Source organism: Chelmon rostratus, chromosome 24, assembly GCF_017976325.1.
Source record: "Chelmon rostratus isolate fCheRos1 chromosome 24, fCheRos1.pri, whole genome shotgun sequence".
In the NCBI taxonomy this organism is placed as follows: Eukaryota; Metazoa; Chordata; class Actinopteri; order Chaetodontiformes; family Chaetodontidae; genus Chelmon; species Chelmon rostratus.
In genome coordinates, this window is record NC_055681.1 from 12,598,834 (window position 1) to 12,626,474 (window position 27,641).

The 27,641-nt window shown below is 44.2% G+C and overlaps 1 protein-coding gene across 1 annotated transcript; it reads left to right on the top strand.

The window, feature by feature from the left end:
- Window positions 1-147: 147 nt before the first annotated feature.
- Window positions 148-27,546, top strand: cckbra (cholecystokinin B receptor a). Its single transcript, XM_041966388.1, has 5 exons — window positions 148-292; window positions 10,711-10,959; window positions 18,689-18,950; window positions 25,800-25,927; window positions 26,969-27,546. The coding sequence occupies exons 1-5, from the start codon at window positions 148-150 to the stop codon at window positions 27,544-27,546; spliced, it is 1,362 nt and encodes a 453-aa protein (XP_041822322.1).
- Window positions 27,547-27,641: the final 95 nt, after the last annotated feature.

Genomic DNA, 27,641 nt, shown 5'->3' on the forward strand with positions numbered 1-27,641 from the left:
CAAGTTTCACAACGCCCCATTTTTTATTTATTTATTTTTTGCCTGTTATGAAGAGAAAGGCGACGGCGGCAAGTTGATTCTCCAGTTTGAAACAACCCGCTCAGGTGTGATCAAACTCATCAGGACCGTGCGTTGTCCCCAGACAGGATGGCTCTGCAGGCGGGGAACGCGAGTGCGCTGCAGGTGTCGGCGGGCTGCGCGGAGCAAGGGAACCACAGCATGGAAGTTACCGACTACAATATCAGCTGCACGAACAGCTCCGTCCTCCCCAGACCGGCCACCAGAGTCCGAGGTAAGCCTCACTCTTCTCTCCGCATCCTCCGTACATCAGGCTGCCTCCCATGAGTCACCAAAGCCGAGGTGTTACATTATATTTATGCTTCACATGGCACCCCAGTGGTCCCATCAGGTAATATCTGGCCCCAAACAGATGGGTTTGAAACAAACAAGGTGTTACACCTTATTGTTTCACGTTAAAGTGATTGTCAGGATTTGGAATCGGTCTCTTATATTGCTGTCATTATTTCTAATTAGCCTGCTGGCACTGAAACAAATCCAATCATTTCTATTCTCCCTTCCATGAAAACAAGTTTATATCTGATATATTCTGCACAATAAAAGCACCAGCCTCCTGGCAGAAAAGATGGAGTTAGTTCTCCTGTCAGCTTGATAATGTTGTTTTCTTCTAATTACAAGCTGACACCTATGACTGATCACCTCCTTAAAAATGCAATTTGATGTACTAGATGCACGTTTAGCTCCAAAGCATCAGGAAGTTTTCATTTATCTGCTCCCCGCCTGATCACGGCGCTTCCCATGAAAGGATTTTCAATCAGGAGTTTTGTTTTAAATCAAGCCCCTCAGCCTCATTGTATGCACTCAGTCACCAAGCATCCCAATTTACTGCTGCTCCACTCTCAGCCTCCAGTGCCACAGTCGGGATGAGCGGCAGGGTTGTGTGAGTCCAGTGTGTTTGCATTTGCAGCGTTTATTTTCTCTTGCTTGTAATTCTCAAAATGCCGAGCACCCGTTGAGGAGATTAAACCCCACGGCAGAGGAGATAAGGCCCCCGAGCTGTCTTCTATCAGGGCACCGGTAGAAAATAAGGGCTGATTGGGCAATGAGGTCTAAACGTGGGAGGAAGAGTTTTCTTTTTTCTTTTTCTTTTTATTCTTTCTCCCCTTCTGCAGCTGCTGCAGTATCAAGAAAATTTCAAATGTTCCCCCACTAAATAATTCACAGCCGTTCCAACGTCTGTGCTGCACTACGTCTATTGACCTTACATTGGAGGCCCGCCGGAGCTTCATCGGCAGTACGAGCTCACCTACCTGGAGAGCAATCAAAAGCTGTGGGGCATTGTCTGACCAAGTGAGATGTCCTGTGGACAGATTGCTGCCTTTCCACTCACACACACACACACACACACACACACAAGCCTTCTTTTTACTTACCTGAATCCTTAGTGGGCCTATTCCTTTTCTGCTGTCTTCCTTTAATCCAATGGGGGCCAATGGAGCCTGATTATGCAGCAGCATTGTTGCTCTCAGATGTGCTACTTCAGAGCCGGGACAGGAAATAAAAGCCCCACCCCTTCCACTTGTAGAACTCCCGCTGTCCGATTGATTGAAGTGGAGATTTTATTCTTCACTCACGGCTTCTGATGCAGTTTCTGTTTTGAATCTGAAAAAAGTCTCTGTTGTTGATTATATTGGAAAAAATGTGCATAAATCACATATTTACAGCAATAATTCTCAACCCTCTCAGAAAACTATTATCTTAATTAATCAATGGTCTATAACATGTCTGGAAAATAACAAATAATGAACATCGCCTGTTAGAATTTCCTGTGGCCCAGTTGTCATCAGATTTATTAATTTTCTAAATCACACAAGATGAAGAAGAGCGGCAGAGAAGCTGAACACAGCAATTATTTCTCATTTTTCAAGGAAAAAAATGATCAATTGATTTTCTGTCAATCAACTAACCCATTAAAAGAAGCTCTGTTACACTCTATAAACAGGAGGTGAAGCATTTTGTGTTTGCAGGAACAATAACAGCAGTTTGTAATAAATCTGAGAAAGCGGAGGAAATATTTACATGTATTTCTGCATTGTGTATGTTGGACGAGAGCACTGAGCGGCAAACATTAAAGCAATGAGAGTTTAAATGAAGAAATTATTTTCCGCGCCAAAGGACTGAGCTTCTGATGCAGTGAAGCTCGACTTTTACAAAAGGTTAAAAACCATAAAAAACATGATTTTATTAAATAGACACTAGTTTTTATAGTGAAACTATAAGCAGGAAGTGATTTATTTTAGATCAGAGCATGAAGCACTGAAGCAGCAAGAGTTCAAATGAAAAATGAAGATGTGAATTTGCATGTTACTTTCCATGTGTAGGACTCAAACAGTAAGCGATGCGTTTTCATTATTGATGAATCTGCTGATTATTATTATCGCATAAGAAAACCAGCAAATGTTCCCATTTGAGAAGCTGGAACCAGTGATTTCTTTTTGGCAAAAAATCAATTAACAGGGTGCATCTTCAGTCAAGCCAGGTGAGCAAAAACCAAACTGAAGACTGCTGATCATGTTTTAAACAACCGAAGCACCGAAGGCTGCTGATTACTCTGCTGCCCCCCCCCTCCGCCTGCATTGTTTTGCTATGCACACTAGAGAGGTTTTCAAACTGTGAGGGAGTTGTGGGAGAGCTGTGAGGCAAAGATGGAATTGGGGCGCGCATGTGTTCTGAAAACAACAGGAAATCAGTTATTGGAGTTTGGCCTGCTGATTTAGTTCACTCACCAATAAGGTTCGCAGTGGGAGCCGCAGCAGTGGCTGTGACACACTGCTCGTGGAGGCAATTAAGGTGCTTTGAAATCGGAAGTGCTGCAGTTTGTGTCAATAATCGCACTCCCTCTCAGAGTCATAACTCACGACTTGACATGATTCACACATTTTTGGATTCAGCGTTTCTTGCTTTTGCAGAGGATAGCATGATCCCAGATGTCTGTCGTTAATAAACGTCCATATATATGTCCGCTTAGAAGTCACAGAAAAAAGACTCCTTTATAAATCCAGAACTTGCCTGAGAATCATCACGTTTTTAAGTTGTCATCAGTATCAGATTAGCCACGTGACAGCTGTCTGTACATCCATGGGTTCATTGCAAACAGGAACTGCTAATGGCTAATTCGGCAAACTTTTAATGGTCACAGTTTGCCAAAATATAAATAAATTTGAGAAACTGCACAAATGTAGAATTCAAACAGCAAAAGGTGAGTGGCCAAATAATCATTACATCCTTTGCGATCTGTATTTCCATGTTAATTGTGGAAATGCAGGCTGTTTCCGTCCACCTCCCGTGCGCAGCGGTTGCTGTGACGACTGATGGAGCAGCTGTAAAACTCCCCCAGCACAGAAAAATGAAACAACACCTGACACACATCACATTATCGTGATCAGCGGCGAGCCGCTCCGCCCAGACAGGGCCCTGCCTATGTGGAACAGCATCTGGCTGCACCTTGGCTCGGCTCGGACACTCTCCGCCGCCCGCTGATTCAAAGTGACACTTTGCTGAGCTCGCCACGTCCTTTTGAGTGCATGTGGGATAAGTTATCATGAAGTGGATCTCATAAGCATTAAATGAACTCTGTTTTATTTTTCCGAGAGGGACCAGACCAGTCTGAGCTGTGGGTAAAAAAGACTTACTGCAGGGGGACGGCTCAGGAGTTTCTAATATCGAACCAATTTCTGTGCTGGTGTATTGTAGAAATAATTAGCAGCTCTTTCCTTTCCAGTATGCGCAAGTTGATATAAACTGTCATAACATGGTCGTGGTAATCAGAACAAATAATTGGAAACACTGAGGGTGCAAACTATTTGAAGCGTCCTCCTTCTTGATAATGAGCTGCTGCCTCTTGTGCACGATCCCGGAGCGTAAAAAAAAAGGTCGACAAAGAAAACCAATGAGAGATTAAAGCCTCTCGATGCATTTCTCTCATCAGTTCACTCCCTGAAAACGGCACAGAGGGTATATCACAGATCATGGCAGCACAAATATAGATCCCATCAAGCATGTGCAGCACCCCCTCAACCGTGGAATAGCTGTATTGAGCCTCGATGTCCTGTTGCAGGGCCGGAGCTTTATGGGGTGATCTGTTATCGTAGTAGCCTCAATTTCACTGTCGGTTAATCCTTAGACATGTGACTCTCCGGTGTCGCAAAAGCAGCCGTTCTTTATGGGACTCTCAACTCCTGTGCAACCACACATAATGAGGAAGTTTAATGAATCTGAAATATATTTAAGAGCTGTCGTCTTTTTTTTTACTCATTTCTTATGGTCACTACAGTCCAATCAGTAATTGTGCTGCATTGTGTCCCCTCTGGAAACGCCGCTGCCTCTCTGCTGGCTTTGTTTACATTGTGATTTATGGAAATCGAGCGGGAAACGACTCGGCTGAATGTTTAATTAGATAAGGAAATCCCTTAAGATGCAGCTCCTCTAATACTGTAGCGACGAAGTGCTGGGTCCACTGAGGCCGCATTGAAGTGAATGAGAAAACTCCCATTTTCTCAAACTCAACAAATCATCGTCAGAATAGTTCTCTTCACTTCTTCGGGTGAGTATTTTAAAGGCATTGATCCATTAATTATGTTAAGACAGCTCGAGGATGTGTGTGGATTCATTTGGATTGATTGACAGGTGTCTCAGCCAGTGGTGCTAGGTGGATACGACAAACCCTGATCTACGCTAGCTAGTAGTTATGAAGCACACTTGTGGTCACATGATCAAATAGAGACTTGACATTGGACAACATCAACATACATATTACCCAGCAAGCTTCACTGCATATCTGTATGTTACGAAAATACCAAAGAAAATAAGAAATAGTGTATTTAATTGAATACTTTTTCATAGTTTTTTTTTTTTTGTGAGTTCTTCTTTGAACACAGTTGTATTTGTCCCGCCTGCACCATCTATATTTACACCCCTGGTCTCGGTCTATTACACTCAGCAATGTGGCAAGCAGGTGAGGAAAGTTTACAGGAAGAGGGAGATAGGAGAGAAGTAAAAACTCCTCAGTTGATTTTAATGCAACATGCAGCCATTGCTGTGTCTCCAACCGGCATACCTTACCGATTTGTATGCACGCTCACTGCGAACATGAACTCCAAGGTTGCACCTGTCGTGTCCGCCGAACACTGGCAGGCATTCAGCGTTTTGGGAGGCAGAAGAATGGACAGGGATTTACTGAATTTGTCACCCTCAGGGGAGGCCGCAGTGCAGTAACTCTGCCTCCGTTTGGCTGCTAAGTGCTTTACTTAAAATAGACGTGAGCTCACACCTATGGCACGTGTGCGATCCGCCATCGAGCTGATCCTCCCATTCTGCCCGGCATCTTCTCAAGTTTCCCGTTTGATGACTAACACTGGTTACCTGTCTCACAGTTTGCTCCTTCTCATGCTTGCATGCTAAAATATTCCCTTCAGTTTCCTAAAATATGCTAATGAATAAGTTCACGAGGCAGAGGAAAGAGGACTCAAAAGCTAACATGCATGTCTCACAAGGCCTCACGGGTAATTGAATATTTGCTGAGCTCTCTCCGGCTCACAAAAAAATCAAGGAAACGTAGGATCAATATTATTCTCTCATGGGATGGCAGGATGGAAACTAATTGAGTGTAATTGTGCTGACGGTAACAGTAACTTCTCATTACAGTGATAAAATGCGATACAGAGATCAGCTTCTGCACACTGAGCACTATGCTAAACCGCTGTCAAAAGATTTGTTTCCCAACACTTCGTTAAGCCCCAGTAATGCGGTTTGTAGCTGAAAGGGATCCACAAACCTGACGCAAGGTCCTCTGTGATCGGACTTGAGGAAGAGGTTAAAAGCACGCTGTCGTGATCCCTATCTTTTGATTGAATCTGTTGGGGTGCCAGACATGCGATAAACCCTCTGGACTTACTGTTGCGACTTAAAAGGAGGCAGCATCTGATTAGCTGTGACAACCAGCGAAAGAATGAGGGGAATTAAAGCCAGTTATTTAATGCTCCGTGATGTAAGATAGTGATTTATTGGCAGTGTGGATACAAATCAGGCATCCGAAGCCGCCTTCCAGGCTGAGGAAACATTCATACCAAGTATGTTTGTAGTGGTTTGTTCACAATTTGGAGTGTTTACTAGTTGAGACTCCAAAACCCAACCATTCATGGTTATAAGCAAACAAATGTTTATATGTAATAACCAGCAGGTCCTTATGCTTGGAAAGCCTGTCAGAGACAAATGGATCAGCTTCAAAACACAGTCAATTCAGCCCGTTTTTTCATGCGCTGTGTCGCAGATCAACACCATAGAAGGCAAATGATAGCAGAGGGCACAGGAGTTCATAATCGTTAGCTGAAGTTACAGAGGTTTGTTTTTGTTCACCTTCCTGCCAAAAGCATCAGATCAGTTGGGATTAAAATGATTTTTTTACACTGTCTGTGTCAGTAAAAATTCAATAAATAAGGACCAAATCATCTTTTTTTACTCAATTTTGCCATTTCTCTCCTGTCACTGAGGGAAGATATGGTCCTTCATATGGGGAAACACAACAGAAAAATCAATCAATGATGCATTTCATGCATTTGAAGATGTCGCCTCCAGCTCTGGCAATTTGTGATGGCCGTGTTTCACAGACCAAACGTTCAGTCAATGAATTGATCGGATGTTTCACATAATAAGCGCTCAGTCAGTTTATTTGCAAAAAGATCAACAGATGAATCAGCGGGGGCAGCTCTTTTACGCACAGCGAAGTCATGACGTGGCTTCTTACCTGAAAGGCGCCTGAGAAAAGGGAATTAGTTGCTGACTCCCACAAGTTCAGGACTCATTTCCTGACTCATGTCCGCTGCTCCGCACAGGCCCTTTCTGCTCCCTTGTAATTAGTTGTAACATCAGATTTAGATGGAGCTTCATTTCTAACATTTCATCATCTGACAGGGGCTGGGTTTGAAATACAGCCTCATGGCTAGGTTTTGATTAAAAGGACATCCCAGAGCTGTGCCGCCTTTTTTTTTTTGTGGTTGCATCTCACTCATATAACCTCTCAGATTATTGCTGCTCGTTATTAATGATCTTTATTAGAATTCCTTCGTGCGTCAGAATGAGATCCAGCTCCGTCAGTCGGCACATAAAACTCCCCACTGCTCGGCTTTCAAATGACTTACTGTCCCTATGAAGTCGCGCTAATCCTCTCTTAAAGATAACACAAAGTAAAGTGATGAAACTCTAATGATCCGTGCAGGCAAACATAATTGCAGTTTGCACAGCCAATAGGATACACAGCACAATATGAGCAAAGGTTAAATAAAGAGACACAACCCTAACTTAAGCTTCACTCGTCTCTCCGCCCTGCTGCATAACAGTGTCTCAGAGGTGAGCGCCGTCCTTTTATTTGTGATGTACTCAAAGACGCCTGTGGACTTGAACGCAGCTGTCACGCTCGAGGGAGCCAGTGAAGCCAAAGTGAATTGTCCTGCAGTCACTCGGCGCAGGGGAGCCGACACACCGCTGGTGCTCAATGAATAGATAATTCAATTTTAGCCCGGCTGGATCGCACAAAATCTAGCACAATGGAAGCTGCTGAGCCAGTGGAGGCTCATTGTTTGTGCAGGCTGTCTCATAAGTCCGTGCTGATCATGCACACCTCACGGAATTGCTGTTGTGCCTCTTGTCAAACCCGCGCCGCCAATTTCTTCTTATCTTCCAGTGACTGGAACATGGTGTATATAGCTTGTACTGTTACCACGACCGGTGTCAATCTCTCTGACGCAACCGCTCGCCAAGTCACCAGAGGATTTTCTTATCAAAAGAATAATTCATGTGTGGAGTGCAGCCGGACCTTTCAGGTGGCGTCGGTGATTAACATGCAACCTGCGGCGTCCTGGGTTCAAATCCACGCCTCGCCTGCTTTTATCCTCGCCGTCGAGCTCCTCCGCCGATTGCCCAACAAATGCACGAATTTCACTTGACACTGCGTTTCAAATAAACTGCTGTTAAAGTTAAAATAGTGCAAAATGTTCACCGCAGCGTGGAGAGAGAAAGGAATTAAAAAAATCTTTCTTTTTTTATAGAACAATGCACATTATCAGTCAGTGTGCTGAGGGGCCGATTGTAAACTAGTCCTTTGGCAAGACGCCCCTGAAGTCGGTGATGGGTGAGAAACACAAACAGCCACGACACTGAGTGACAGGAAGCAGAAAAAACAGACAAACAGAGCACATTTTTGCATACGTTAGCAATGCAGGGCAGCATGAAGCAATAACAGATAAAGCATGTTAACAACCGGCTGTGTTTTCCACTTCAGGAAACGTTTGAAAGTTATTAAAATGGTAATACCAGGCATGCATGAGGCATGCAGGACAAAGTCACAAGACACAATTGTGAATATGTGAATACCACACTGCACAGACCATTTGGCAACAGGCCAATAAAATAATGACAATGATAATAGATGACAAATATAATTATTGTCTTAATCTTCAGAAGCCTTAAAGCAAGACTGTGTGGCTTCTGCACAACAGCAGACACTTAAGTCCCAAGTCATGACAACATGACAATGGTATGCTAAAGTGAAGACGCTAAAATTGAGCTGTGCAGTAGCACAAGTAGCAAGGAGTCATCAAGTCAGCAAGCTCGCTCACTCAGCCAGATAGCTTAGCTTAGCATAAAGACTGGACACGGGTGGAAACAGCTAGCCTTGCAATCTAAAGCTCAAAACAAGCACGTCCTGAAGTGAAATGAAGATATGAAAATAAAATGACACAGCCCACGTTACATCATTCGCACACCAGCACAAAAACACTTTGAAACCAACCAATGAGCATTAACCACCTGAACGTACCACCCTGCTTGTGTCCTGGTTGCGAGTGTGCGTGTGCGCCCTGCGCACTGTCTGCAGGCTCTGCTGCAGACCTCTGGGCTCGTCCCACGTCGCTGTCTTTAATCAGAGGACTCAGTCAGCGCGGCGCATGGCCCGCCATGACCCTGTCCTGTTAGATGCTCTCATTCCCAAGCAGACTCGCTGTGACAGGCCGGCGTGAGTGAAACCCTCTGGCTGGGCCGCCCCGCTCTCGCTGCTGCTCAGCTCCATGGCCGAGCCCAGAGAAGGAGACCGAATGAAACGCACGGTTTCATTCTTCATTTTATCTCGATGTTCTGTTATTTCTATGCAGGGGCGGGTTTAGTGCCTGCTTAATTGGGGGACATTTGTAAAATGTTTAAAATATGTTTCAACTCACATTTAAAGGCCTGGTTCTTGCCAATAATAAACTGTACATTAATAATAGTTACTGTTTATGTGTCAGTGGAATTACTGAATGCCAGACAAATTTATATATTGTAAAATGAATTATGAATGAAATGAATTATCAATCAATACCTGCTTATTAGAACTGCACATCACCATGGCCCTTTGCTCATTAGTTGCCACTGCTGCTAACATTAGCACTGCTAATTTGCTGTCGTCTGTGACGAGTCTGTCGGGGCTCTTTTGGCATCCAGATGTGTCTGTGACAACAACTGCAAATACTTTTTGATGCATGTACGTCTCTGTGGATTTCTACTACGTTTATTTAAATCAAGAAATGTAAGAATGCATTTGTGAATCCGTCTGTCTGCATTCATTAATATCGAGACTGATGTGAGTCCATAAATGCCCACTAAGCCTGCTGAGTAATCCATGCATGACACTGAAAAGCCAACCACCTGTCACCTTCTCACTCCTGTGGGGGGGGGGACCGGGGGTGGCCAACCAGAAGCCACGGGGGTCCATGCCACCACTTGGCCCTGCCCCTCTTTCTATGATTCCTATTTCAGCCATTTAATAGATTAAACGGAATTGAATGCATTAAATGGACTGAATAAAAACACAGACACTAGCTGAGGGAAAGATGTCAATAATGCAAAAAAAAAAAAAAAGCTTGTTTCTCCAGTTTGAGTTATATTCCCAGGGCACCACCTGGCAGAGTCTGCTCAGCACCGATGATGTTGTTTGTCTTCATCTTTTTTTTCTGTCAATATTATTATTTCAATTAACATTTGGCTCACGGGCAAAGCAGGAAAATATTGACACTGTCACAATTTTAAAATGCAAAAATTATACAAGTTATTTTGTCTTGTAATAGACTTTTGGTGTTGTTGACGTGCCTGGAGTCTTATTTCTCAGGTGAAAACCCTGTTAGCAGTCTGCTCTCCTCATGCATTAATGTCCTTCTGTTTTTATGGATGTTTTTTTTTGCACTTTTTTATTCATTAAAAAAGTGAAATTATTCATATTCTTGTTTTATTTTTTTAGGTGTCCTTTAATACATGGGCTGCTTGAATGATTACAAGACAAAATGCAGCATGCAGATGAAAGTAGTTGTTGTTTTGGTCATGGTGGAAGATTTTTGTCCATCAGCCAGTTCCTTGAATGCATCAATCTTCATCTCCTTCCTCTTTTATTTGTTCTTCCAGCCCTTTTTCTTGATTTATTGCTGTTCCCAGTCACATAAAACATTCTGTTGTCTCTCATGACTCCAAGAAACAACATGAGCACACTGAAAGGTTTCGATGAAAGAAGTTAATATTTTGTATTTTACGAGAGCTGCCTAATTCACTTGTGCAAATTGATTTCCTTCCTTTAATTGATCAGCTGAACTACTATCTCTCTCTCTCTGTCAGAGATGGACTCGCTGCGCATCCTGCTCTACTCGCTCATCTTCCTGCTCAGCGTCTTCGGCAACCTGCTGATCATCGTGGTCCTGATGCTGAACAAGCGCATGCGGACCGTCACCAACTCCTTCCTGCTGTCGCTGGCGGTCAGCGACCTCATGATGGCCATCTTCTGCATGCCCTTCACCCTCATCCCCAACATCCTGGAGGACTTCATCTTCGGAGGCGCCATGTGCAAGACCGTCTCCTACTTTATGGGTGAGGGTGTGTTGTTTCATTTAAAACCTGTGCTGCTGAACCGTGACATTTTAGCACGACAATAAGTTTAGACAGCTCAGTTTCCCGTGTATTTTAAATGAGGGATGGACTGTTGTGGAGACTTTTAGTTTCAAAGCTTAGCAGTGAGTTTAGGAAGTCATAAATCTCTCCAGCTGGCAGATTGATTACGATACAGGAAGCCATGATACAGATCAATAAAATCAAATCACATTTGAACGGCATCAAACATTTATTTGAATGCTAACCAGGATATTTGTTGTTCTATTGACCTCCTGTCTACCCTGAAAGCGGGAATATGTTGTGTAGGTTGACATCTGCTGGGTGTGAGCACTGAGATTTAGTAAATATTTGATCAGTTTTACAAAGTAATGAATAGCATTGAGGACTGCCTGGTGCAAGTGTTGCATCGGGAGAAAATTGTAAGCAGTTATCTGTTCCCCATTTAATGTTTAAATTAAATGCTAATTCGGGTTGCATGAAATAGGCCCTTTTGTTCCAAAATCATGAATAAGCTTCCAGTCACACTAAACAGAATTGACATGAAAAAGGGAGAGATCAGATTTATGGTGTTATTTTACCCTGGTCATTCAGTGACTGGCTTAATGTTTTTTTTTTTTTTTGTTCGAACATAGAAATCTGTCCATTTCTTGCAGCTGGCAGCCAATCAGGAAATGGCCTCCAGCTTAAGAATCCCGCCTGGAAATTGCTCGATATCTAACAAGAGCCTGTCTCTCAGAGAGGCTTTTCTCTGGGCTTCATTTCGCCTGTCAGAGGGTAACCATCGCGCCACAAGCGCTCGAACAGTCACACATCTCCAGGAGTGTGACTTAGCGATGAGCTGGCTCCCATCAGGCCAGAGTCAAGGTGCCACGTGAGGCCTGAGTCAGACTGAAGCACAAGAGACGGCAAAGAAACTGAGATCTGCTGCGGTCCCTCTCTGTCCGTGCTTCCTGTTGAGCTTTGAATGGTTGAGAAAAGATATTGAATGGTGACGTCCACAATCCTATTATTGTCTGAGAAATGCAATGCACCATCTGTGAGAACAGGCCCGCTGAATCTCCTTTTCAATTACCGGGCTCTCTGAGCTGTGTTAAGGAGGCGGAGGGCAGGAGGGTTAGCTGCCTTGGACTTTAAATCCAAACTTTTTGTGGCTGCTTTGTCTTATGTTTTGCATTTCAGTCAAGGTAAGGCCTGCAGAGCAGTTAAACCGATAATGAATGATGAATCACTTCGCCATATGAATGCTGACTGTGAATAATGACCAGGACGTCCTCTGCTGCAAACGCGATAGCTAGTCCTTCCTCAGCGACCTAAAAACTGCCATAACATTTTATTTTCTCTGCACGGCAAATGCACTGATTGAGGATTTCATTCGTCTGGGTTTGAGTTTAAAGCGTCTCGCACAACGATTGAAGAGCTGTATTGAGTTTTCTTCTGCTGTTTGTCATGCTGCCAGTTAGCGAGCAAGTTAAATTACAGTGGATGATATGAGCTGTTGATCGCTTCCTCCGAAGGTCACCAAAGTTGAAGCTGAAAACTGAGCTGATTTACTTCATGTAATTGATTTTACTGATTGCAGATACTGAAATAATGTGATTTTGCTATGGTATTTTGCTGTTTTAAATGTAGCCCCACCACATACAATATATAATAAAGGTATAACAGAGGTTAAGGAGTTTTCCAAAGTTTCTTCTCCAGCATCGGCCTGCCCTCTGTCTGCTTGTAGGTCCTATCTACCAGCTTATCAGATCGCTGATCATTATTTCTACCTTTATAAAACTACTTGTACTTGTGACTCATCGGATGTGTTTGTAGTCGGCATATGACTTCCAAATGCTGCACATCTGTGCCTGGACCATAGCCCCACCAAGAAGAAAGCACGTCAAGTCAAGTTGCAGCAAAACACTGTGAACCTGCTCAACGACAAATATCTGCACGTAAAAAACCCTTATCAGTCAAACCTCTCCGATTATCTGATCTGAGCCTCCCATGAGCGAGGACCTCTGTCAGCCAAAACCAATCAATACACAGGATCATTGTGACTGTCCTCGCCCATTGATTCTGCGGCAAACCTTGCTCGGCACACTCATCTGCAAGCTCCTCTGTTAGCGCACGGCCATTAGACATGTAGTGCGCCATCCATCCTTCCATTCACCCGTTCGCCCGTGCAGCCCGTCGCTCGATAATCATGTGAATCATAGCCCCAGCGCTGTTTCGCCGGCAGTTATCAAATTGATGTCGCAATATTCTGGGTGTGTGCATTTATTTATGTGTGCAGTCTTCATATCTCTGTATCCATGTTTGCGTTTTCGTGTTTCGGTCATATGATGCAATTAACAGCCAACTCACCAGCGCAGTCTGTCAGCGCACACTCCCCCCAAAGCCCACCCTGAGGTGCAGTTTGCATGATATATTCAAATTTGGGTTTTTGCAGCTTCCAGCAAACCTTTACAGAGCTGGCTGCATCTGGCAACATTAATTCCATTTGTAAAGTTTTTAATGCCTTCAGGCTTCTTTAGGGCAACATTGAACTCAACACCGAGAGAATTAGGTGCGGAGTGTAAATCTCCTCTCCCAGGCTGAGGTGCGCTGAGAGACCCTCGCCTCCAAACTTCACAAATTCGCTCAAAAGCCAGTTATCAAGCAGCCTGCTGCGAGTGTTCGCCCGACGCGGGTTTAATGAACAAGAAAAAGGATTAGAGCTTCTCCTTTATCTGAAGAAGAGAAGATACGGTGCGGGGGGAAATTTGTGAGCGTTTACTTGGTTAGTCGAGTGGTAATTAGTTTGGCAGCACCTGGTCCAGAATCACCTCTCCTCAAATATTAGCCGCTCGATATTACCGAGTGTGAGGGAGTGAAGCTTTGATCAGCGCAGCTGTCTGAAAACTCAGCTCGAATGAGCTGTGCAGCAATAACTGAGACGTGACACGTACGAATGATGGGAAATGTACACTTTAATTTTCTCTTCATTGTAGGCACAGAAAATGCAGCAGCGGGAGGGATATTGGGGAGCTATTGTATTTCTCTGTATTTAAATATAATTTGCAAAATAAAGGAGGCTAATTTAATGCAAGGGAGAGCATGATCAATGTATCTTTGCTGCGGTGTATGTTAAGATTTCCTTTGTTTCTCCTTTAGAGCCCTAACAAGTTGGTCCACTCCGCTGATCTGCTCTCAGATCAGTGTTGGCTTCCCCTGCAGTACTAAAACAGATGGTCAAGTAGACCTTAACTGAAATGTTGAAGGGGTTGATGAATTCGGGCCTGGTGCTCCTGGACAAGAGTCTGATCCCTCAGACAAGAATCACATCAATCTGCTCTAAACGGCTTTGAGTCATCAGTTCAAGTCAGCGGAGTATCAGTGCTATGCATCACCTGGAAGTGCACTTCCTATCAGTATGAATGTACACAACCACCCAGCGATCCGTCTTTCTAAGTGTAGCCTCACTCATTTGAAACTGTATGGCACCATTTCACCCAGACTTCGCCCACTAATGGGGCCCTGTAGGCCGAGCCACTCATCAACATATATCCATGCGCTGGAAAATTGCACTTAAATATGTGTTCGGGCAAATATAATGAGCTAAATCTACCTTATGGTGGTTGGCCTCATAAGAACTCAATATAGCTTGACTCCTTATGCAGCTTTTATGCTGGGGTGACGATGAGGGTGCCGTTCCTTCATCGTTGTTTCTAAATACATGCCTCACTGCCAAAGATAACTGCGTCTTCCTTGAATTCAGGCATTTATTTGCTTTTTTTGCTGTAGTTTTAACACAGATGTAGCATGTCAATGAATAACATGTTAATTAGTGAGCTTTAGAGGTGCTGGTAAGACTTTGTTATCCCCCCTGCTTCCACAATTTATAAGCTAAGCTAAGCTAACTGCCTCACGGCTGTAGCTTTGTATTTACTGCACAGAGATAATAGTACGTGAATAAGCATATTTCCCGAAAAAATGTGAAACTGTTCATATAGAATTTCAAAAGGCCTTGAATGGTGTTTCTTTAGAATACTTATCTTCCCTTTACTGGTGTTTTTACTGCTCCCATGTAATGCCCGGTATCTTTTAATCCTGCTGTGTGTCTGTTTGCTTTGTAAAGCACTTTACAAAAGCGCAATATAAATAATGCTTCTTCCTTTTCTTCTTTTATCCATTACTTTTATTGTTGGCTTTGATTATTCCTCCTATTTGCCACGCTCGAGAGAAGAGAGAAAACGGGCGAAATTCCCACCTCTCTGTGTTCCTCATTTCCACAATCATTGTGAGGCAGCGCTGTAGCTGGGCACGACCGCCGTCAAGCATCAACAAAGAAAACCCCCTGTGTGTGATTTGGTCTTTCTCTGTGTCTGTGCTTAGCACTTGAAAGAGATGTGTGGGCGTGAGAGACTCTGTGCAAGACTCTTTACAGTGCCGGTTTACTGTTAAGATATGTATGTGTTGACTGTGCCACCCACCTCCTTCTGCTCAGCCAGAGCTGGAGGTGGTTATTCTCACTGACCGGAAGTTTACGCTGTCAACAGCGAATCTGAATTGAATCACTGAATGCGGTTCGGCGTCCAGACAGCGAAGCCTCTTTGACAAAGTTATAACCCATTTTTTTATGATAACAGGTAGAGCCTGCTAGCAAGTCACTGCGATCTTCCTTTCTGAGCACAAAAACACAACATGTAAAGCCCAAAGTCTGACATTGTGGATATATACTGTAAAAGTATATATTGAAGGGGCCATATTATGCTCAATTTCAAGTGCATAGTTTTATTTGTGGGGATCTACTTGAAGTTTACATGTTTTATTTGTCAAATTATTTTTTTCTCGTACTGTACACAGCTGCAGCGCCTCTATTCACCCCCTGTTTGAAATGCTCCGTTTTAGCTCCTGTCTCTTTTAGAAGAAAAGTCCAGTCTGCTATGATTCATCAGCAGATGACTGCAGTCCACAACTCTGCCAGTTTTAGCAGCCAGCAAATCACTATAACCCTGTCTAGCTTCACCTCTAACATGAATATCACTACCATAACCGCTTCTAAACCAAAAACTTCCACAGCACATTTTTGAGCCGGAATCTGATACGTGTTAGCTGATCACTGCCGAGTGGGCCAAGGCTTTTGCATGCATTTTGGCCATTTATTGCCTTAAGGGCATGTCTATCAGCTATATTTACATACATCTGTAAAATTAATGGTTTTGTCAATTAAGTCTGGTGGATTTGAGGAGACCAATATGACGTCTGTTTCTGGTTTTGAAAAAAGGATCTTACTCTGAAACAAAAAGTTCTATCTCTATAGATCTGGGATCCTTTGTCAGACACAATAACAATCTGAGCTTGTCAGTGGCAAAAACAAGCATTGTTGGTGGATGCCCTTATGTTGCGTCCACTGCAGCTTCTTTCCCGTCTGTTGAGGCAATTTACTGGACCAGTTCCAAAACTTTCATTAGACCTATTAGTCATGTAGACATCACAATATGTAAAAATAGGGCCCAGGTTTAAAAATACCAGAATTAGCCATTCATAATGGCTCATAATGACTCTCCCTCAGTATTAAAACATTATTCCAACGTTGCCCCAGCGTGTAGACTCTTCTGTAGGAGGGAATAACTACCTTTGACTTGAAAGCTTGTACATACTAAGGGGAAAACCCACAAAACATAATATGGCCTCTTTAATATTACTATTCTTTGCCTTCCTTTTATTTGGTAGATAATCGTGATCTAAGTTTATTTTGGGGGCATGTAAACAGGAAGTTGAGCCCCGTTTTTAAGGTCCATATTTGTATACATTCTTTGGCAAACTGGCATCATTAGAAGTTTGCCAAATTAGCGACTGTTTGCAGCCAATCCATTGAGATACAGACAGCTTTTATTGGATTACTTTGATACTGAACATAACTTAAAAAGTGATGATTCTCAGGTAGGTTCTGAAGTTATAATCTTTCTTTTCTATGATTTTATTTCTCAGAGTGGATTCATGGCCGTTGATTCTTGATGATAACCAACATCAAATGGTTCTGGTCTGGAATAATCTGGAAAGTGTGAATCCCTCTGAATCTAAAAATACGTAACATGTCTCTGTACTGAGATTTGAGCTATAACTCCAAGGAAGGGTACTATTTTTGATGCAAATTTGATACCGAGATAGAAAAGTGGGCCAAATCAGGGGACCAAACTACAATAACTAACTTCCTGTTGTTTTTAGAACATGACATGTACCTTTCTTTCATCTCATGCAGTATCTTTGCCTCATGGGGAGGCGTGCCTCGCTATATGAAAACCCCCGTGCTGTGGGAAATGTCGGTTAACATAGAGCTGGAGTTACAACACGTAACTATCTTTCTCCGTCGGCGTGCGTCAGTGGCACAGTGGCTTGGTTTGATGTAGCATCCTGTCTGGTTTTATGTCGGCGTAGCAGCAATCAAAAAAACTGCCCCTCCTCGCAAAGAGCTGGAATGCTTTTAATAATGCACAGCAGAGTCTCGCTGACTGCTCACAGAGCATAAAAGGCATTCAGATGTCTTTTTCTGACAATTATGCTCTCTTTGTTCTGGAGTATCCATACAAGTCAGCTCCTTTGTTCTGTTCGCACAGGACTAAGATAAAGCCGTCCTCTTCCTTCTATCAGACTCCACATCAGATCCTACACCAAATATCCACACTGTTCTTTTTCTTTTTTTTGTTTGTTTGTTTCCGACAACAAAGCTTAATGCAATAGAAAAGAACGAAGATTTTATCATTGGTTTGCAGGTGAAACCTTCATCCTTTGGTGATTCCGGCGAGAATCAATCGTCCTCAACCAAGCCACAGAGCAGTCCACCACGCAGATACTTAATATGGTTCCTGTAGATTGAATTGCACCATGCTCATAGGAGTATGCATAATGACTTCCTCCCTTGAATGATAATGCACTGCTATGGTTTAGACAGGATGTGTTCTTCCGCTGTGAAGGAACAATGAATGGGGATTAATATGTGACAGTGAAACGGTGCATTGAGGCCGTCGCTTCTCGTAGCGACAGAGGATCAGTGTGGTGAAATTATTCCTAGGGGGGTCCTCTGCAGATGCTGGTGACATGCAGGTACAGGTCTATTAATGCGATTTGGCTCCCCTTCTGCAGATTATGCATATTCATAGATGCTAATGCACGCTGGCCTTGGATTGTCTTTAATGGAATTTAACCTGCAATAAACAGAAACAGTGCCTCTGAAAAGTCACAGAGGTGATCAGCCTGATTCAGCAGCTAACCATGAAACTATATATGTACCACTAACTATAAAACTGTCATGATGGTACAGTATCATAAAGCACTTTATCTTGATGAAAAAGAATGAAAAACATGATTAAAGCAGATTAAGATAGGATTACATTTTATTAGCAATAGATCACTTGACTTCTTGGCTCCTGGCCCACATTCATATTAAGCTGCAGATCATTGTATCCCAGTTTAAATAATTCCTGTCCACTCTAAGACATTATATAAAACTAGACACCACCTTGAGTTGGGATCACACCAGCTGCATGTGTGGTGCAATGGAACGTGTGACATGAGAAACCTCACATTGAGAATCTGACATATATGTGTGTTTGGCTGGAATATTCCCTTGCTTGATACAGGGGGACTGAGATATCCTGCCTGGCACACAAGTGCTGGATGAACTGACTAACAGCCCAGCTCTCTAAATGTTTTCCCATTGCCTGCCTTTTCTTGCCTGCAGGGATCTCTGTCAGCATCTCCACCTTCAGCCTCGTGGCCATCGCCATCGAGAGGTACAGCGCCATCTGTAACCCGCTCAAGTCCCGCTCGTGGCAGACCCGATCCCACGCCTACCGTGTCATCGCTGCCACGTGGGCGGTGTCACTGCTGATCATGGTGCCCTACCCGGTGTTCAGCGTCCTCAGGTCTTTCCCTAAAACCAACGGCACTGTCGGTCACATGTGTCGCCTGGACTGGCCCAGCCAGCAAGCTGAGCAGAGCTGGTAAGTACTGGTGGGATTACATCCTATCATCATTACTAGTGTTTTATTATCAGGTCACTAAGTATACACATTAATTTAATAATTCAAACTCACTGAGGTTAGTTGGTGATGATAATGAGGCCTGCTTGCTATTTTAATGAGCAATGACAGCCACCATTGTGTTTTACACACTCTGCACAAAGTCTGTGAAAAGATTCCACATGCACGACAATAATTGCCTCCATAACAGGGATATCACTTCCCTCCCTCAACAGGGATAAGTGGGTAAAAGATGAATCGTTAGTGAAGTGAATATAATCTGCTTGGCTTTGGTTCCAACTGCGTGGAGATTTGGGTTCAGTGTAATTGTGTAATTTATGCATCAACATGACGGGCACAAAGTAACTTCATTTTGTGGGCAGTGCAAACAGACCACTTTTCTCCTCGTTGCTCACAGTTGGAAAAAGATTGCATGCTGATTTGGTCATTTTCACTTGGTACAATTTCTGCAACAGATTTGGAACTTAATACACTACATGCTATCAGCTTAGCTTACCTGTGTCGCTGTAAAATGGATCGCTGCCTTCCAGTGCACTGGGTAATGATGTAGTTATCTGTCATATTCCGGGACTGCAGTAGTTCAACCCCAGCAGCAGTCGGTGCTGTTGGTGGTGCACTGCACCAGGAAGTGGTGCAACGAATTCATCAAATAAAATATGTGGTGCCAGAGGCTCACCTCACCTGACATTTGGTTCAGGATTTTACATCATCTTCATCAAATCATTGAAGAGGGGGAAAAAAACTCCAAGCTAGCTAGCTTGTTTGTTAGCCCAGTCGCTAATAAAACAGTAAGTTTGCACATTTTTCCAAAAGACATTTGTACCATTGACTCTTGTTTCAACTGTCTGTCAACCATTCCTCTTTAGCGAAGGCATTTTTTCTCCAGAGGAGGAGGTTAGATAGACTTAGATGGTGCAACATGTCAGAGGTCAGCACTGTCGAGACATCTCGCCATCGGTTGATGGCCAAATTATGGATTTTGTTGCAAAACTTCACTGTTTTAAATGCTCGTGTGACTGGGCCTTCGGTGTGTTTTGTGTATTTTCTCTCTACCTACCCAGCAAGAAATATTAGAGGGATAAAGAATATAGCTGATGATGGAGTGAAGGCTCATAAATTCTTGTCATTTCAGGCTTGAACCCCTGGGCTGCAGCAAAAAGTGGCTACAGAGGAGGTGTCTGAAAAATGAATGAAATCATTAAGCGGGAGGCTGTATTTTCAGATGAAAAAGGTGACCAGGCAGCTCCTGTCGAGGCATAATTGGAGACGGTACGAAATGGATGAGTTCACCAAAAGACAGAGGAGCTTAGGCAGAAAGTAGAGACTACGACATTAGACAAAGACACCATAGATAACGTGTCTGCCCTCAGTATCAATGCGGCGACGACCATTTTGCCATCCTTTTAAATTTACATGATTTTTTTCTCTGCTCCTGACTGTGCATCGGAAAAGGATGAAAGAGTAGAACTTACGAAAAATTCCTAGAAAGAGAGCTGCAGTAGGAAAGTCATCCATCCATCAACAAGCCCTCGTAGGACCAGTAAATGCTGCTTTGTTGTTAAAAAGCATCCCAAGCAGATGGATGCGCACTTAAGGACCAGATATGTTAAAGCATCTTGGGACGTGCTGCTCGGGGATTTTTCACAGATCTGTCCATAAACAGCTTTAGGCTCCTGCAGAACGGCGCAATTAAAACGAAGTCGAAGCCGAACGAGGCGAAACCTTGTACATCTCTCGACTTGACGGCCTTTTGTGGCGGAACACTCTGAAGAATTCTCTTTTCTCTGACTGTCTTATCAAACCGTAAAGCTTCTCCGGGAAAGACGAGGCAGTGGGAGACCAGTTAATTAGTCTGCTCGGTGAGAGGGAGGAGGAAGAAAGTCTGGGCTCACATGTCAAAAGTCCAGATGTGTCACAGAGTACGAGGCCCTTTCAAGTTTTAATTCGCAGTTTTATCTTCACCCATCATAAGCGCCTTTTAAAATACACCGTGGTCGGGGGCTAAAACTTAAACTGAATGGAGACAACGCCTTTTTTTCGTCTCACTATATGAACATGGCCCCTTTTTTTGGCACCTAATGAAGCAGTGCACCATGGCATCCATTTTTAGACCCGAAATCACAGTCTGGGACGATGAGGAGACGACGTGAGAGGCATAAAGTGGTTAATGAACCGTGCCAAGTCAAAGACAAATATAATGATTTTTTGATTCTTCTTATTATTCTCACGCATGGTATGCATTAACAGTTTTACAGACTGGACTTTACATGAAGAAAAATCTGAACAGCAAAGGTAATCTGGAGGGATGAATAATCGTATTCACTGATGCAAATCAACCCACTGGATACAACAGGCATTATCATATTTTGACATGTGAATGTCTGGACCATGTTTCATATTCCAAAATATAATTCTGTTCTTACAGTGCACACTTAATCTCCAACTGGCCTGCATTAGTACAATATTTCATATATATTTAACATAAGAATAGATCAGCATTAAGAATCTCTAGCCCGCATCTCGGCTTTCCTTTCCTCCACTGCTTCCTGTTGCAGTCCATACTGTTATTTCCTATATTATCATATTACTTTCTTTAACCTCAGAATAAAAAAAAATAGATATATGTTTTGTACCATGAACAAATCCCAGATCTGGAGCCTGCAGTTCAGCTCAGCACAGCTCCTTCCTTCGCTTTCAAATGTCAGTGTGTGAATCACTGCAACTTTTAACATTACGTCCTTGGTCTGTCTGGGTGCAGCTGCCCACAGCCATGGTCATACTCAGGATCTAGGGCGGAGGTTTGGTTCAGAAGTGGCACAACCAACACAATTAAGTTCAAGAGAAAAATGTAAGAAAAACACTAAATAAGATTGATTGTATTATGAAATAATATATTTTTTGTAGCCGAAATATTGCAGAGAAGGTGGCAGCTGTTTTTCAGCCCTGAGTAGTGCCTGCGGTCGTCCTCTCAAGTCAGCTCCAGCAAGGATATAGACTGTCGGCGAAAGAGTCCAAAGACGCCTGCTGCGGCTCGTTTCTTTTATTGAACTGAGCACAAGGTAAATATGAAGGCACCTCAGGAGAATGTATCGACATTTTTACAAACTCCTCTCATCTTTCATGTGAGGAGAAGAGACTGAGGAGCGGATTTTTACTTTACCAAGAAAGTCAACCTGAAGCTATAAAACAAGCGGTGAACAAAGAAGAGTGGCGGGGATCCTTGTTCTTGATATGATGTTTTTGCTTGTAACAAATGCAACTTCCTGGTTATTTATGTCGCTGGATACGTTTTTTTTCGCACGCAGCGGCCGATGTTGCCCTAGTTTTGTCGGCAGGTTGCAGGATGAAACTACAAGTCTGCAGCCATGCTATAGCAGCGCTGTGGGGCTGTGATGCTAATGCTAGCATGGCTGCATGCTCGCAGTTCCAATGCTGACAAGCTGATGTTAAGCAGGTTAAATGTTTACTATGCTCACCGTCTTAGTTTACCATGGAAACAGGAAACGCAAGTATGTTTGAGCTCATTAAACCAAAGTAAGTACAACAAGTCTTCCTGCAGGAGACATGAATGCATTTTTGAATGTATATTTGTCTTACAGTCAGTTCAACAGTTGTTAAACACTTCACTAGAATGTCATTGGTTAGGGGATCACAGAAATCAGTGGGATTCATCCTCTGGGGACCACGAATGTCAAAATGTCCTGGTAATGGTTGTCGTCGTTGCCGTCCACAGAGCCACGTCTCTAAAACTCAAATAGGAAGCAATCAAAGCTCGGCAAAGGAAAGCAATGATCCAGTTTCCATGTCTCTCCATCATGGGCTGGGCTTATCTCCTCTCCGGCCGTGTTTGTAGCGCAGAAATCATTTTCTTTGATGATGCGTATAAACCAAACACACCCTTCGTGTTTGATGGCCGTGTAGCTTTCAGGTGATGTGCGAGCAGTCTCACAGGAGGGAGCCTCATGTGAATATTTATCATTTTCTTCATGTGTCCCTCTGTTTCAGCTTCATCTGGGCTTCCCCCTTGAGGCGAAACAAGCACAGATATCCACCAGAACCTTTTCTTTTTTTTCCGGGGTGTGTTCCCTCACCTCCTACGTGTTCGCTTCCTGACAGCTTTTGTCTGACAGATTTTCCGCAGCATCAAACAGCCTTGATGAGACGCTTTGACTGAAAGAGAGAGGCTGCGCAGAGTTCAGAGGATTGCCCAGGAAGACATTAGAATATGAGAGAATGAATGAATGAATGAAGCCCGGCCTCTTCCTCCCTGCTGCCGCTTTCATGCGCTGACTGATGTGCACCGCAGACATCGGCGGCTGAGTGGAGCGTTCTCTGATTACGACGAATCAAAAGGGAGATGCGGCTGCAGATGGCAAAGATTGAGCACCATCAAAGTGACATCTGTAGAGTTCCTTTCATTCATGGGCTCATTCATTCATGGGTTACTCTTTCTAGTCTCCTCATTCTCCCTTCAGTTCACCACATTTCAGGTAAAGGGATTACTGATGGGGTCTCTACTTTTATAGTCCCAAGTTACTGCATGTTCAAACAAAGCTGCACATGGTTGAAGGTGGTGGGATCTGCAGTCTCATACGGACGCTCTGAGCTTTGATTTGTACATGTTCAGAAATTTCGTTCAGTGTTATCACCCTTTACTCAGTCCACTACTTTTTCTTTGATGTGTCATCAATCCAGGCAGAGAGGGCCACGATCGTTCATGTTCCTGAGCGAGAAAAATGGAACATTTATGATGAGAAAACAGACGTGCATGCAGCCTGGAGCCGCAGAAAATGTCTACAAATGTCAAATGTTACAGCATATTTATCCATGTTTTTTTTATAGACCCATGTGTACCGCCTATAGTACGTTGTGCTGTGTCCATATTGGTCCGATTGTTACCATGCATCAGTATGCGTTGCGTTACTGTGGAAACTGGCAATGTGTCAACACAAGAGTTTGATGAGGCTGTGTTTCCTGTTCCCACTGGTCTGCCTCACTCTGCAAACTGTGGAGATTTAATCTCCTCATGTTGGGAAGTGCTGTGTATTTTGTTAAATCGTACATTTCGGTTCATTTTGACATTTCCTCCAGGTTCTGGTTTCTTTCACTCCGCTGGGGCGCACGTGTCATCACTTGATCTCTGCTAACATTTAAAGCTGCTCTTCATCAGAGCAGATCGCAGTTAATCAGTGAATACTGATCTGGGGAAGAGTACCTTCCGTACTTTGGACAATTTAATTGGATTTAACTTGAAAGAACATTAAAACTCATCTATTTGATAAAGGTTATGAATACAGACAGCCAACAAAAAGTTTCTTAGTGAGGTGTTGGGCCTCAACATGCGGCCAGAACAGCTTCAGTGCAGCAACATCCTCGGTCACCTGAGGGAGAGCTGTTTGTCCTCTCAGATCACACTAATGCACAAGCTTCGCGGCCATCACGTGCACGCCGCTGACCACGCTTTCCTTCGCCTTTTTACCGATGTCCCTTCAGCCAGCGTTCCCATTGAAACCAATGAACAGTCACTCAGATCTTCTCCTCTGGCCACCTTGATACAAAACCAGAATCAGCTTGGCCTGCACAGCATTTTTAGCTGCATGACAGCCGTAGCCGTCCGTCCATCCATGGGTGTCGATTTTCTATCTGCTTAGACTCGAGGATGAGCTGGTCAGATTCCAGTGGCCGAAGGTCACTGCGGTCACATTTCTGACCATAACTCAGGAATTCAAACGCTAATAATGACACAATTTGACACAGATGCCTCGTAGGAAGTGATGACATTTTATATCCAAAAGGTCAATTTCACATGACATCATAATGTTCTGCAAAAGCACTTTTCTGGCCATTATTCAACATCATCACTCAGGAACAGAAGGGCAGATTGTAACCATATGTCACATTTGGTCGGACACTGAATTGGTGACATTAATCTTGGCCGTCCACCTTGAAGCCGTGCTGATTGTGTAGATCTGCTGTGCTGCCAGGTTAAAGATGTGTGTGAAGTGTCCACGTTTTAGAGCATTTTAGAACAGCAACATCCATGTTTGAAGCTGTTGAGCTTCAGGTGATTGGCGTTATCATGCGATGAAGCCGATGAATCAGTCCCCTGCACTGTGAGATAGCATGGTTCTCATTGGACATGATTAACTGGAATCATGCATATCAAGATAGCGGTAACTTTCGACCGCGAGGCTGTAATTCTACATGCCACACAGCATGATTGGATGTCAGTTCCTTGCAGAAATTGAACCATGCACTGCATCTGTGTGGACGCGTCTACATTCTTTATGCTCCTCTGTCATTTATTCAGGTTTTTTTCCTTTAATTTGCCACCTTCCTGTATTATGATAAGCTCAGTCCCTGTGGAGTACCATTGGATGTGTTGTAGATATATGCAAATATTGCATCAGCAAAATGCTCCAAATAGTGAACCAGTCCAAAGAACACAGCAAGTGCAGAGGAGGGTTAAACCGCAGGGTGATGAGGTGCCTGATAGCCTGCAGCGAGAGGCTGCAGAGCTGGCCCGGGTTGCCGCAGTGCCTTTCGCCAGACACCATGGAGCTAAAAGGGGGCTGCTGGGAGGGGTCAACCATCTGCAGGGCCTCCAGCAAAGCTCCAGCACGTGCACGAAGGTGCATGAGGAGAGAAAGTTTGCTGAGATCGCAAGCAACTCCGGCAGCCAGCAGCTAGAGAATCTGATTTGTTTGGTTGGTTTTGAAGGCTGATTTAACTCAGATGTAGAAATGACTTTTGCTCTCTCTCTCTCTCTCTCCCTTTTCTGCCTCTCTTTCCATTCTGGCTGCTTTTCAGGTATGTGCTGCTGCTGTTCACTCTGTTCTTCGTCCCGGGAGTGGTGATGATTATAGCCTACGGTCTGATCTCCAGAGAGCTCTACCGAGGCATTCGGTTCGAGCTGAGCCAGAGCAGAGAGACCACCGGTGAGATCCATCGTAAATTCAATTCGAACTGCAAAAGGCTTTTTGTTCACGCCGATTTAACTCGCTCTATGGATGAAAACATCTCTGTTTCACCTTGTATAGAACTGTATGGAGCTGCACTGAATTACATTAGAAATACAGGAAGCTGCAGGATTTATCAAGAGTCTGGGAAAACATGATAACTCCCACATATAAGACAACTAAATCCCAAATAAATACACACCTGCTTTGACTGTATTTTTGGGGTTTTACTGTTAATGTTATGCACCGTCTATAAAACACACCATTCTCAGGCAAGACAAGGAGATTTGTTTGTTTTGCCTCAAGCAGAGAATGACATATTTCGTTGCTACCTACAGGTTCTGCACCTGTTACATCCAAAAATACACTTCCTCTCCGTTCTCCTATTGCCTACTTGTTTTGTGGCCTGCATGGAGCGCCGCCGTGGCCTAAAACCTGGTATTTCCCGTAGAAAAGGAAAAAAATCAGCCAGGTGTAGCTCGAAATATGGTCCCTGCTGCTGAATTATAACTGCCGTTGTGCAGGAGGAGCACCAGTTTCCATGGCGTCCAGTCTTGTGCGTGATTCACAGAGGCCGAGACGATCTGAAATAGCCTTCAGCGGCGACTGTTAAGCTATGAGCGCGGCATTTGATTTCTTTGTGAGCAGCAGATAATGAACTTCCAGGTGCCAGATGTGAACACTGACAGAGCTTTTGTCTGCCATAATAATTCCTCCCGCTCATACAGGCCATTAAAGGATCCCTTCATGACGCGCTTTCAGTGGAAGTGATGTGGGACTCGATAGGGAAACACAGTTCAGGGACGTTTTGAAGATGTCATTGGTTGTTGAAGCCTCATATTAGCTTCAGATAAATGTTTGCTTCCATCATAAGTGCATTGTTAAGGGATCTTTTGATCGCCAGTATGAACGCGAGGAACAATTAACAGCAAGAAAAAACTCACTTGTGATCCTGACTTTCACTATTTTGCATTGCCATATGTTGGATTCCACCAAACCTCACTTTCTGACGCTCCACAGGCCAGAAGAACGGTGTCGGACGGGCTCTCACCCCGTCGAACGACGACGATGACGGCTGCTACATCCAGGTGTCCAAAAAACCCTCCTCCGCCGTGGAGCTCCCCACCCTCTCTGCCTCGTCGGGCGCCGCCCAGGCCAGGACCGAGCGCGCCCGCAGCAACACCTCGGAGGCCAAGCTGCAGGCCAAGAGGCGAGTCATCCGCATGCTGATGGTGATCGTGGCGCTCTTCTTCATCTGCTGGATGCCGCTGTACTCGGCCAACACCTGGAAGGCCTTTGACCTGAAGTCGGCCTCCAAAGCCCTCTCAGGCGCGCCCATCTCCTTCATCCACCTGCTGTCCTACACCTCGGCCTGCGTCAACCCCATCATTTACTGCTTCATGAACACGCGCTTCCGCAAGGCGCTGCTGTCCACCTTCGCCTGCTGCTGCCGCAACCGGCTCTGCCGCCGGTGCTACTGGTGCAGGAGGAGGGAGGCGGGGGAAGACGGCCTCACCGCGGCGTCCATGGCCACGTCGATGGCCACCTCCATGTCCAAGTTCAGCTACACCACCGTCAGCACCACCGGCACCTGCTGAGCCCCGAGGAGAGCCGCGTGGTCGCCGGTCACTGCGTGCGCCGTCTGTTTTTTTCAACCTCCTGTTTTTCGCTCTTCATCTCAACACGCTGTGAG